Source organism: Typopeltis vanoorti, chromosome 8 (genome assembly GCF_054136105.1).
Source record: "Typopeltis vanoorti isolate ZY-2024b chromosome 8, IOZ_Tvanoo_1.0, whole genome shotgun sequence".
Lineage (NCBI taxonomy): Eukaryota > Metazoa > Arthropoda > Arachnida > Uropygi > Thelyphonidae > Typopeltis > Typopeltis vanoorti.
Genome location: NC_143556.1, coordinates 38,444,192 through 38,456,887, shown reverse-complemented (window position 1 = coordinate 38,456,887; position 12,696 = coordinate 38,444,192). Strand labels below are relative to the sequence as shown.

At 38.1% G+C, this 12,696-nt stretch overlaps 1 protein-coding gene across 1 annotated transcript in view; it reads left to right on the top strand.

Annotated features, from left to right (window-relative positions):
• Positions 1 to 12,696, top strand: part of LOC150103937 (voltage-dependent calcium channel type A subunit alpha-1-like) — a 1,762,795-nt gene that overhangs the window by 1,404,394 nt on the left and 345,705 nt on the right. The window contains exon 34 of the mRNA XM_090397103.1: positions 7,288 to 7,384. Within this exon, the coding sequence (XP_090253229.1) occupies positions 7,288 to 7,384 (97 nt within the window). The remainder of the gene's footprint in view (positions 1 to 7,287; positions 7,385 to 12,696) is intronic.

Here is a 12,696-nt window from a genome sequence, read left to right as displayed (position 1 = left end):
TAAAGTAATAGAGAAGGTCTTCAATAGTCAGTTTGTTCAACACTTGGAGAACTGATAACTAATTAGATCACACATATGGATTTCACCAATCATGATTCACAGCAGATCTTCCTGCTTACTTGGATAAATCTGTGTCGTTGCACTTGACCTCTTCAAGGCATTTGACAAGGTTTGGCAAGGGCTTCTCAACAAATTGCCATTTTGTGGTCTGTATTTCTCTTTTTGCAGTTGGCAACCCAATTGCAAAGGGAGAAAGTCAGACTATATGTAATTGTGGATGGTGTTCACTACATGAAATGATGGAAGGTGTTTTCTCTCTCTCTCTCTCTTCAGATTTTCATATTAATTCAGGTTTCTTCAGGACTCTGTTACTGTACTCATTCCTCTTTCTCATATACATGAATGACCTGCTCTCACTGACTTCAAATCCTATTCACTGTTTTGCTGCTGATAGCTCTTTATACTCAACTTACCATAGTTTGTCATAGGCAATGATGAAACATCTCAAGCTTGACAATCATCTAGAATAAATGCCCTAAACACTAATTTCCATGCCATCCTTCAATGGGGGTGATAATAACTATGTCACCTTCAATAATGCTGCCAAAACAGTTTTGTCTTTTTTTTTTCCCACAAAAAAAAATACTTTATTTCTTTTACATTTGACAATGCTCAACTTAACAATCTAGTTCAGGTCTCTCTTCTTGGATTGATTCTTACTTCTAGCCTTTTCTGTAAATATCACCTCTATAGCATCCTCAGCTTCCAAAATACTTGAGCAAAAAAAAAAATCTTTTTTTTGCTCAAGACATTACATCCATCCAGTTACTTACTCTATATTCCAACCCCCTCCCCACAACCTTGGAACATTGCTCTCACATTTGGTGCAGTGCACCTAATATCTCTCTAAAAATTCTTGATGCTATTGAGAAGAGAACAGTTTGGTTGATTAACAACCTCTCTCTCTCTCTCTCTCCCTCCCTCCCTCCATCCACTGTCTCATGAGACCATTTCTGCACCATGGCTCTTTATAGATATTTCCATGGGTGTAATTCCACAGAATTCATGATCTCCCTTACCCCATTTCTGTTAAACCTACAGCAACATGAGCAGCAGCTGTTCAGCAGCCTTTTACAGTTGAACTGCAGACTCACCAATCCTGCTACTCCCAGTTGCCTTTCCATCTACTTCAGTTCTATGGAACAATCCTCTTCCATGCAGTATTCCAAAAAGACTTCATTCTCCAACTCTTCAAGTGGAATATCAACAAACTTGGCTGTAGAAGTTTTTTCACTTGGTCTTGCACATCATTTGCCTCTGCCTCATATACTGTTCCCATAATATTACTGCATTATGGGAAGGACCACCACTACTACTACTTTATACTTGGATAAAGGATCAAACAAAAATATAATTTATTGTTAAATATAATTTACTTTATTTAGGTTACTTGGATCTTGAGCCCATAAATGGCATTTATTTGCTACAGGCCATGCAGCTTCTCATGTGGAAGTGATGTAAAAATAAATGATATTAACATCAGTACAATAGGACAAAATAAACTAAGCTTTAAATAATTAAGTTGGATGATATTTTTACAGATTCATATCAAAATTTTTAAAGTAGCAGTTGCTACTTTAAAAATTTATAATATATATAAATATATATATTATAAATCTTATGATAATATATATAAATATATTATCATAAGACATACATATGCTACTTCCATTGCAGTAAGTCAAAATTGGTAGATCAGTGCTTTGGAAATGCTTTTGCTCAAGATCAAATGGATGAAAACAAAAAATCTTACATATACAAGCTATTACAAATATGAAGGACTATTTTTGTAATAAAATAGTTAAGATTTTGGAAGCACTTGCAAAATCTCAACTATTATAGCAGTAATTTATTCAAAATTTGTGAGACTTTAAGATCTTCCGTTACTCCAATATCTTTTATATATATATATATATATATATATATATATCTGATCGATATTAACATCAGTACAATACTTACTATATATAATACACAAAAGGCCACATGACCTATAGCACATTAGTACCATGTATGGACAAGAGGAATAAAAGAAAGGAGGAATCGGTTCATATTTTGCTTGAACAGCTGAGGGCTGTAATCTTTAGGGAAGGCAGAGTGTGGTAGACTGTTCCAAAGAACAGAAGTAGATGGAATAAAAAAGGATGCAGTGAAGTTGGATTGGTGAATTTCAAGATGGACTGTAAAAGGGTGCTGGTTAGCAGTGGCTCTTGTTTTAATGATTTTTGGAGGATGGTGGAGGAATAATAGTGGCTAATTCACTGTCTATGAAAATATCTATAGAAGAGATACAAGGTAGAAATTGAACATCTGTGAGAGAGAGAGAGAGGGATCATTATTTATCTGGATTGCCCTCTTCTGGACAGAATCGAATAATCTTAGAGAGGATTTTGGTGCACCACCAAAATATGGAGCAATATTCCATGGCTGGGTGGATTTGGGCTTTGTATAGAGTTAGCAGCTCTGAAGGTGTGAAGTAGTGTCTTGTGCAAAAAAGCACACCAAGTTTTTTGGTGGCTGCAGAAGCTATAATTTAAATCTGGTTGTGCCAGGAAAGATCGGAGGTGCAGGTCAGTCCAAGAAGAGAAATCTCATCATGCTTGGATATCTCAGTATTACTGAAGGCAGGAGGGGGGGGGGGATGTGAGCATTTTCTTGCAAGAGATCAGACAGGATTAAGTTTTGGTGGCATTGAAGTTTACAACGTTGTCCTTGCCCCACTAAGATATAGCTAGGAGATCTGAGTTCAGGTTGCTGGTTATGGTACATCTTGAGGATTCTAATACTTGACCATTACAAGGTTTCTCGAATGAAAAGGAGGAATGGAGTATACTGTCATCAGCAAAGCTATGGATGGAATTGGAAGTATGAGAGAGCAGGTCATTTATATACAAGAGGAAGAGAGTGGATGAAATAACAGAACCGTAGGGTTCTCCTGTATTAGTGAGGAAATCTGAGGAGAGTAAACCATTCAACATGACACATAGTGAGTGATCAGTGAGAAAGTTGGCAATCCATTGCAGAATGAGGAAGGCAGATCATAGGATGGCAGTTTGTTAAGTAGGCCCTTGTGCCAAACTTGATCAGTGCCTTTGAAATATTGTGGGCAACCACATGAGTTTCTCTATATTTCTCCATGGCCAGAGGTAAGTGACGAAAGCAAGAAGATCAGCTGTAGATTGCGAGTGGTAGAATCCATTCTGCTGGTCACTAATTAGTTGGTATGACTCTAGGTGGTTCAAGAATTGGTTTTTTTGGTTACTCTTAGCTTTAGAGAGAACAGAAGTGAGAGCAATATCACATAGTTTGTTGGTTGACTTTTACCACCTTTCTTTGGGATGTGGTTGGATGTGGACCTGTTTCCATGTTGTAGGGTAGATGCCAATTGAATAGGATAGATTGAAGAGATGATACAGGATAGGTGTCAGTTCGGGCACAATTTTTTAACACAATAGGTGGGATACCATCAGGACCAGATGCCTTATTTGTGTCTAGGTTATTTAGGATTCTTCAGCTTTCTTTTTATGGAAGACTATGGATTACGTAAAGAGAGACATTCTTGGTAGAGTGGAGGGAACTTTGCCTGGGTCATCAATGCAGGAATTAGAACAGAAAAGTGATGCCAGTAAGTTGGCCTTGTCTTTAGGTGAAGTAACTACAGTACCATCTGGGTGTGAGAGTGGTGGAAACCTAAGTGTGACTGAAGATGAGCCCAGTGGCATTGACAAGGGACCAGAAGAAGCGACTATCATTTGAGCAGGAGGCGAGATTGCAGCATTTGGCCCTTTCAAAGTCTGACTTGGATTTGGTGATGATTCTTTTACAATGGTTGCAAGCTACAGTGTAGGTAGCTGGAGTTTTGGTCTTGAGCCATTTGTGGTAAACAGAAGTTTTTTTTTTTCTTTTACAGCAATGGCACACTTTTTTTTTTTTTTTTTTTTTGAGAACCAAGTCTTGGATAGTAACTGAGAATTTGGAGTGGAATAAAGGATGAAAGCCTTCATTCCTGTGAGGATGATTTCTGTTATTCAGTCTGAGCAGATGTTTGGATCAGAAGTGAAGCAATAGTCAGACCATGGGGAAGGAGGAATAGAAGTCATGAGGTCCCAGTTGGCACCCTTGTAATGCCAAAAGACACAATATTGTGTACTGGTAGGTGAAGATAGTTCTGTGGCAAAAGAGACTTGTATGAGGTTGTGGTCAAAGTTACCAAGGGGCAAGGGGAGAACCGAAAACCACAGTATATCTGGGGGGGGGGAAGCGGTCAAGTGTGTTGGCAAATTGAAGGAGATCGTTAGCTATTCTGTTTGGAAGATCTGAGATAGGTCAATGGCAAACATCTCAGCATCCCTGCCTGCTTGATTAGTGAAACTGGGGAAGGAGAGCCAATGTCGGTTATGGACCTTGAAGTTTCAAAGAAAGATGACCTCATCCTTTCTTTCCTTTTTTTTTTTTTAGTGGTCATGCCAGTAGAATAACCGGTGATCAAATCATTGTTTCTTTAGCTTACTGACTGTGTGAAATGTAACTCAGCTGTTTCTTGTATATTTGTATATACTCCAGATGATGACCTTAATATGAAGGTTGAAATGTCAGAAATTAAAATAGTTATTTAAAACACGGTTGTAAAGTCCATAATTTTTAAAATGAAAATGGAAGGATGACTTCATTATTGAGTTATTTCAACTGCAAAAAGTCAAGCTTTAGAGAGAGAGAGAGAGATTGTTGAAGAGGTCAGAGTAGTTGATGGAGTTTGGAGAGCGATGGAGGGAACATATGAAACGGACAGGTTGATTTGATAGAGAAGGTTTGAGCTAAAGTAGATCAAACAGTTGGGATTCAAGGGTTTGCAGTCTCTGGCATGGTATGTCAGTTCAGATGAATGCACAAGTGCCACCCTCATGGTGGAAAGAACTGTGTAATGCATAATAAATTTAGTTTAATCCTTTATCCAAGTGTGAGCAAACAAAGTTTGCACCTGAAAGTATCTTCAGGACTGGGGTAAGGTGGTACAACACCAGGACACTCCTTGCAAAGGTGGAGCAAGATACCAACACTCCTAACTCAGTATCTCCCATAATGCAAAACACATCTCCTTGCGGATATGTCTAATGTTATGCATTAAGGGAAGGGCCACAACCCAGACTAGTTTCGACCTTTATTGAGGTCTCTTCAGTGGGAGCCAGGCCCAAGTGGAGATACCAGGCAGAAGCATTAGCAGGTCATCTCTACCTATAGGAGTTGCCAAATGGTGTGCCACCCTTTTTTAATAAATTACTCTGGATTTAGAGAAAGATGCTTCTGCCTGGTATCTCCACTTGGGCCTGGCTCCCACTGAAGAGACCTCAATAAAGGTCGAAATTAGTCTGGGTTGTGGCCCTTCCCTTAATGCATAACATTAGACATATCTGCAAGGAGATGTGTTTTGCATTATGGGAGATACTGAGTTAGGAATGTTGGTAGCTTGCTCCACCTTTGCAAGGAGTGCCCTAGTGTTGTACCACCTTACCCCAGTCCTGAAGATACTTTCAGGCGCAAACTTTGTTGGCTCACACTTGGATAAAGGATTAAACTAAATTTATTATACTCTAACCAAGTGAAAAATAAACTTTCAACATCTTTCTCTAAATCCTGTGTAATGCATAGTTTGGGCATTTGAGGTGAACAGTGGCTGTTGAAGTTGCTAGCTGGGGTTATTATAGGAATAGTACCTCTGGTTTAGATGGTGGTGATGGTGCACATTGTTTAAATTGTTGTTTAGGCCGTGGATGTGGGAACTTTTTTTTTTTTTTTTTTTTTAAGAATTTATGTTGATGGGTTGTTTGATTGGATTTCTGCTGGGTTTTTTTTTTTTAAGATTCTTCTGGTTGGATTTCTGTTGTTTATTATGATTCTTTTTGGTTGAATTTTTTTTTTTTAAGAATTTTTTCTTAAAAAATTCCTTTCATCTTTTCTTCTCTTCAATGGTCACACTATTTATTTATTCTATCTGTTAGCTATTTTTTGCGGGAGAATTTTTGTGATCTCCAGTTAAACCACATTTCTTTGTGTTGTGGTCCATTGTATTTGACAAGGAAGTGATAAAGAGAAAGTGGGGCATGCAGTGAGAAGTGGCAGACTTGTAAACATATCACCCACACAGAGGAAACATATATTGATTTCCTGTATATCAGTCTATTGCTCTAGTATATTGGTCTCCCATCTATACATGGCTGCGACAGTTCCTACAGCAACCACAGTATCTGGTCTCCTACCAGTCACAAACTGGCAAAATCCATGGCTGCAGAATTTGACACTGACTGATCAGGAAGCCTTCAGATTTGTTACTAACTGGTTTGGTCCTATGTAGTACCATCCAGCGGCCAGCCTGTAGAACCCTTTTACTGCTGTATCCTCAAATAGGGGAGGGTCCAAGCCCTCTACAGTGAGATTGGTATGTCATTGAGGGTGTCACTCTCACTGCATAGGGGAAGACTGGAGGGCACAGAAACCAGAACCCTTGCTCTAGCAGCAAGCATGGCTGCAGCCACTTTAGGTCTTTAATAAGCAAGGTGGTTGTATTTCTCATTCAAGTATCTCAGGTATCTCTTGCTCAAGCAGGACTTTAGTTCCAGTATTCCATTACAAGTTGAATTATTCTAGTATATACTTAGCAGTAGTGTATATGTTTCTGAAAATTGCTGTATGTTTTGGAAATGATGGTTACATCCAGCTAACTATCAGCAGGTAACACTTTCTTTATCGTATTTTATCCTGTTATATGTTATTAATGCGATACAAAAGTAAACATGAGTGCAATAATTTTGTTATCACCTACATTCTCTAAATGTGATTAGTTTCTTCACATTTTACAATTTATTCTCTATTGGAAATATTCTATTCCTTTCATCTTTTCTTCTCTTCAATGGTCACACTATTTCTTTATTCTATCTGTTAGCTATTTTGATAGTGAAGATGTGTAACTAGCCAAGTAAATTTCATTCTCCACCTATCGTGGTAAACTGATTCATATCGTTTTTTTGTATCTATTAAAATTATGCATTACATTTAATGTCATGTTCATGAAAATAGTTGAATCAATTAATATTCTAGAATAATAAATGTAAAAGCATATAATAATGAGCATCAAAATACAAATAGATATTTTTATAAACGCAAATAGTATTATAAATATAAATAGATATTATAAATACAAATAGTATTTTTACATCATGCATTATTTTTCAGTGGTTTTGTACATTACTCAGAAATGTACGATATGTTGAAGAACATGGAGCCACCTCTTGGATTTGGCAACAAGTGTCCTTATAAATTAGCATACAAGGTACAATTTTTATTCAACAGTTTATTTTATATATTTAAAAACTTTTCTGCAATAGTAAGGTTACTGCATGAATACAGCCATGAATGCATTACATTAATCAAAACTATACAATACAAACACACACACACACACACAAAAAAAAAACATACCATCCATCTATTCCTTAAATGTGCTCAATGATCATGCATTCATCATTCTGACTGGTATTTTCCATTTAACACACTCTTCAAAATGAAAAAGTCTAGCACTCAAACCTTTTACTAAACACCATTATTACTAACTTACGATTTAAGAACCTCCATGGAGTCTGAAGACTGATTGTGGAAGGCCCACACAAACTATTATTCACAAAATACCTATTATCTTTAAATTCATTAACTATTTGACAAAGCATTCATTGATTGCTGAGGCAACAACCAACCCATTCCACTCATTCACCACTCTCTGAGCAAACAGTATCTAGTCATGCCTTTGTCAACCACACTCTTACACAACTTACTGAGGTGACCCCTTGCTCTCTCTTGTCCTATCAATATCATACATGCTGAGGAAAATTTCCTCAGCATATATGATATTGGAGTAGGTTTAACTGAGGATGTGAAACTGTTTGCAGATGATGCAAAACTGGGGAGAATGAAGAGGGGTCAAGCAGATATTGTTAGCCTTACAGGAAGAGTTGAATAAATTGTATAAGTGGGCAAGTCAATGGAACTGTCAGTTCAATGTTAGAATGCATAAGGTTCTGAAATTTGGTAGGAAACAAAGGGTTGCAGAATACACTTGGTGGAGAAATTTTGAAAGAAATACAGGAAACCAGATATCTGGGAATGGTGTTGGACAAGGACCTGAAGTTAGGGATAATATAACACAAGTTGTGAAGTCATCACATTGGATTATGGCAATGATGCAAAGGAGACCTTGACTTGCAGAAATAAAGAGGTTATGGTTCCATAGTATAAGGCCTTGATCCAGCTTCATATGGATTATTTGGATAGATTTGATCTCCTGGCTTTCATGGTGTTGAGGCTATATATCAGAAAGGGTCAAAAAGACTATGTAAGGTAGTAACTGGTCTTTAGAACATGGGATATTAAGACAGACTGAGAGAATGCAATGTGCAAAGCCTTGTGAATAGGAGGAGGAAGGGATGTGATTTTTTTTTTTTAAATATTTGATCCACATGAGAAAGGCCACAGGACCTATAGCACATTAATGTTCTGTTTGGGCAAGAGGAATAGAAGAAAGGAGGAATCTGTTCACATTTTATTTGAACAGCTGAGGGTTGTAATCTTTGGGGAAGGCAGAGTGGGAGAGACTGTTCCAAAGGACAGAAGTAGATGAAATGAACACCAAACCAACTTCACTGCCTCCTCTAGGAGGCAGCAGTGAAGTTGGTTTGGTGAGTTTCAAGATGGACTGTAAAAGGGTGTTGGTTAGCAGTGGTTTTTGATTTTATGATTTTGGAAGAGAGTGAAGGAATAATAGTGGCCAATTCAGCAGAGTACTGCCAATAAAAGTATCTGTAGAAGAGGCACAAGGCAGAAAACGAACATCTGTGAGAGAAAGATTGAAGTGGTTATTTGGTAGAGAGAGATCATTAATTAGCTGGATTGCCCTCTTCTGGACAGAATTGAGGCTTTATATATAACAGCTGTGAAGGTGTGAAGTAGGGTCTTGTGTGAAAAAGTACACCAAGTTTTTTGGCAGCTGCAGAAGCTATAGTTGAAATGTGGTTGTGTCAGGAAAGATTGGAGAAGTAGGTTAGTCCGAGTAGTGAAATCTGATCGTGATTGGGTATCTCAGTATTACTGAAGGTAGGGGGGGGGGGATGTAAGCTCTTTCTTGCAAGAGATCAGACAGGACTGAGTTTTGGTGGCATTGAAGTTTACAACATTGTCCTTGCTCCTCTGGGATATAGCTAAGAGATATGAGTTCAGGTCACTGGTCATGGTAGATCTTGAGGATTCTAATACTTGAGACCTTTCAGTTGATACGGAATTGTCACTAGATTAATATGGAAGAAATTTTTCATAAATTGGGAGAAGGAGGTAAAGCAATAGGCCATTCCTAAATACTATAAGGAAGGTTTGAGCAAGGTAGTGAGAAGTAAGGTCTTTGCATGTAGCATGGTTGGCAAGTGGAGCTCAAGTGATGAATGAGTTTAAACCACAATTTGATGAGCATTGTGTGTGGCTGTGTGTAAATCCTGTGATGAGTCTTTTGATTCCATGGAGGTCTGGTGTTAATAATAATATATTGTATAAAACTCTGCCAGTAACTTATATGTTTATAGCATATCTATCTCTTTCTTGCCTATCGACTAAACTTTGTAACTCACAAGTTGCAAACTTGTTACTACCGACCAGGCAATGTGGAGACAAATAAATGCATAAGCAACTTGGCTAAGTGAGCAATTAAAGGGTGATCATTATGGGTGACAAATGGCAATATTAATTTGAATGAAAAGATAGCATGAAGGAATAAGAAGAATGAATTTCTCAAGTTATTAAGGGACAACCATCTTAGACAATATGTAGCAAAGGGCACACAAGGGTTAAGTGTCTTAGAGCTGGTTATATTTTATATTATCAGAAGATGTGATTGTGAATGGAGTGTCTAATTTTCCTTCAATTAGTGAGAGACCATGAAGTGATCACTTGGATTGTAGCAAGTCATATAAGAATGTCTGTGAAGAAGAGATATGTGGAACTACAAAGCTGGTGATTATGCAAAGCTTAGGAGACAACTGAGAGTGATAGCGTGGAAAGGAGACAGATGCTACTTGAGCATTGATCAAGAGCCATTTAACAGCAGCAATGGCTGAGTTTATTCCAAAGGTGAAAAGACTAAATAAGGTAGGAGTAAAATGGATGAATAAAGAGATTAAGCATGAAATCTGGAAGAAGAAGAAGCATCACAAGATGAATATCAGTAATAATCAGTTACATGAAGAGTAAAAAGAGCAGATAAGGAAGGTGACTGTGTAAAGACAGTGAAAGTGCGAAATTAGAAGAAGGGAGCAATCAAGCTAAGGAAAATTGCAGCAAGTTATTTTGATATCTGGCAAGTAGAAGAAAAAATGACCATGGGAGGATGATGCTAATTGATGATACTGGCAGATTGTGACCAATGCAGAGGACATAGTTGAAGTATCCTCATGAAGGCAACATTATGAGTGGCTGGAGTGTAGGGGGTATCGCAAAGAAGAGAGATTGATATGTGAATAAGCAGGAGTTATATGATGAATTAAGTAAATTTGATGTCAATAAGGCAGTAGGACTTGACAATATATCGCCACATCCTGAATGAATGAATGCTCTAGGAAATTAATAGCACCTTTGACACACCTGTTTAACATGAGCATGAGTCTTGCTACATTGTGACTCCCAAAGGAGTGCTACAGGGATCTGTTTTGGTGTCATTATTATTAAACTTGTATGGTAATGACATTGGGACTGGTTTAATGGAGATATAGATCTCATTGCCAAAAAAGAACTATGAGAAGTAGAGCAGATAAAGCATTTACAGGAGGATCTCGACAGATTGTGTGAGTGGACTATCAGCTTAATTGCAAAGTGCAAGATCTCGAAATTTGGTAGGCAAGGTTGGAATGCTGACTATACAACTGATATGGAAATTTTGAAGGAGCTGGAGGAGTTGGAAGTGGTAATGGACAGAGACTTGAAGTGTAGGGTTCATATTACTAAAACTTCAAGAATATCACAATTGATTATGGCAATAATGAGGAAAACATTGACATGCATAAGCAAAGAGGTTATGGTTCCCTTGTATAAGGCTTTGATCAGGCAACATATGAACTAGTGTGAATTTGGTCACCTTTTTTTTTCAAGGGGAATGAGGATGTATTCTAGAGGGTGCAGAGAAGGTTAATAATAAGTCAGTGGCAGTTCTATGGAATGTCAGATAGATACCAGGGAATTGCAAACTTGCAGAGCTTTGTGAATAGAAGGAGAGGGGGGACATGATTAAGACAAGTTGGCGAGGGATTGTCACCAGATTAATGTCGAGGAGACAGAAAAGAAGGAAGACAATGGTAGAACAAGAGGCCATCCCTCGAAGCTGTATAAGGAGAGTGTGAGGAGGAGAGTTAGAAGCAGGTTCTGTGCATGGGGATTGATTGGTGAATAGAATGCACTATCTGAAAGTGTGGTGGGTGTGGAACCTATGATTGGGTTTAATGGACAGTTTGATGATCTTTTTAAATGATAGAGTATGGAACTCCCACAGTGAGTCCTTTAACTCTATGGAGATCAGATGTTAGCAGGAGTGGTCAGAATAGTCTCTTGGAAGAAGAGGAATACATCATGGAATGCTGAATCCCTTGGGGTTCGGATGGAAATGATAGGTATAGAAACCGGGATAATGCTCTGATGATCCTTTTTACTAATGCCAGGAGTATGTGAGATAAATAAGATCAGTTGGTGGCAATGATAGCCTTATACTGTCCATAGATTACTGGGATCACTGAGACATGGTTGACAGAAGATGATATACCGAGAGGAATAGAAGTAGCAGGGTATAGCTGATTCGGCAGGACAGGTAAGGCAAACAGGGTGGTGGTGTACCACTTATGATAAGTAAGGAGTTGTGTCCTCTCAGAGTGGAGGATTTGGAAAGCAATGGCATTAATGGTTTTGGTGGAGGTGGGGGACAGAATATTTAGTGAGGTGTTGCTATAAGCCAGGGAGCATAGAGGGTGAAGAGCAGAAGTTGTTTAAGCAGTTGAGCTTGGCGAGTGCAAAAAGAATTATTGTTATGGGAGATTTCAACCATAGCACTATAAATTGGGAAGAGGAAATTGCATGTAGTAGTAGGGGAATGGAATTTTTGAGAGACAAATGTCTTAGGCAGCATGTAGTAGAAGGAACATGAGGCTTAAGAGTTTTGGATTTGGTCATAGTTTCAGAAGATCTGATTAGAACTGAGATGGAATCTCTTCCACCAGTTGGAGAGAGTGACCATGTGATTTTGACTTGGAAGATGGATATGTAAGGATATCAAAGAGACCGATTATAGCTGAGATAGCATCTCCAACCCTGGTTAGAGAGAGAGGACCATGTGGTTTTGACTTCGAAGATGAATAAACATGCAGGAGTATCAAAGAGAAAGGTATGTATTGTGTAATTATAAGGCAGATGATCTTATAAATCAACTTGGGGCAGTTCCATGGATAGAGGAATTGGAAGGATGAGATATTATCTGTTCTTAGGTATTGGTGAAGAAATATTAAATAACAGCAGTGGCAAGTTGTATATGAGAATAAAAAAGAGAACAAAATTTAGTGTAAAGTG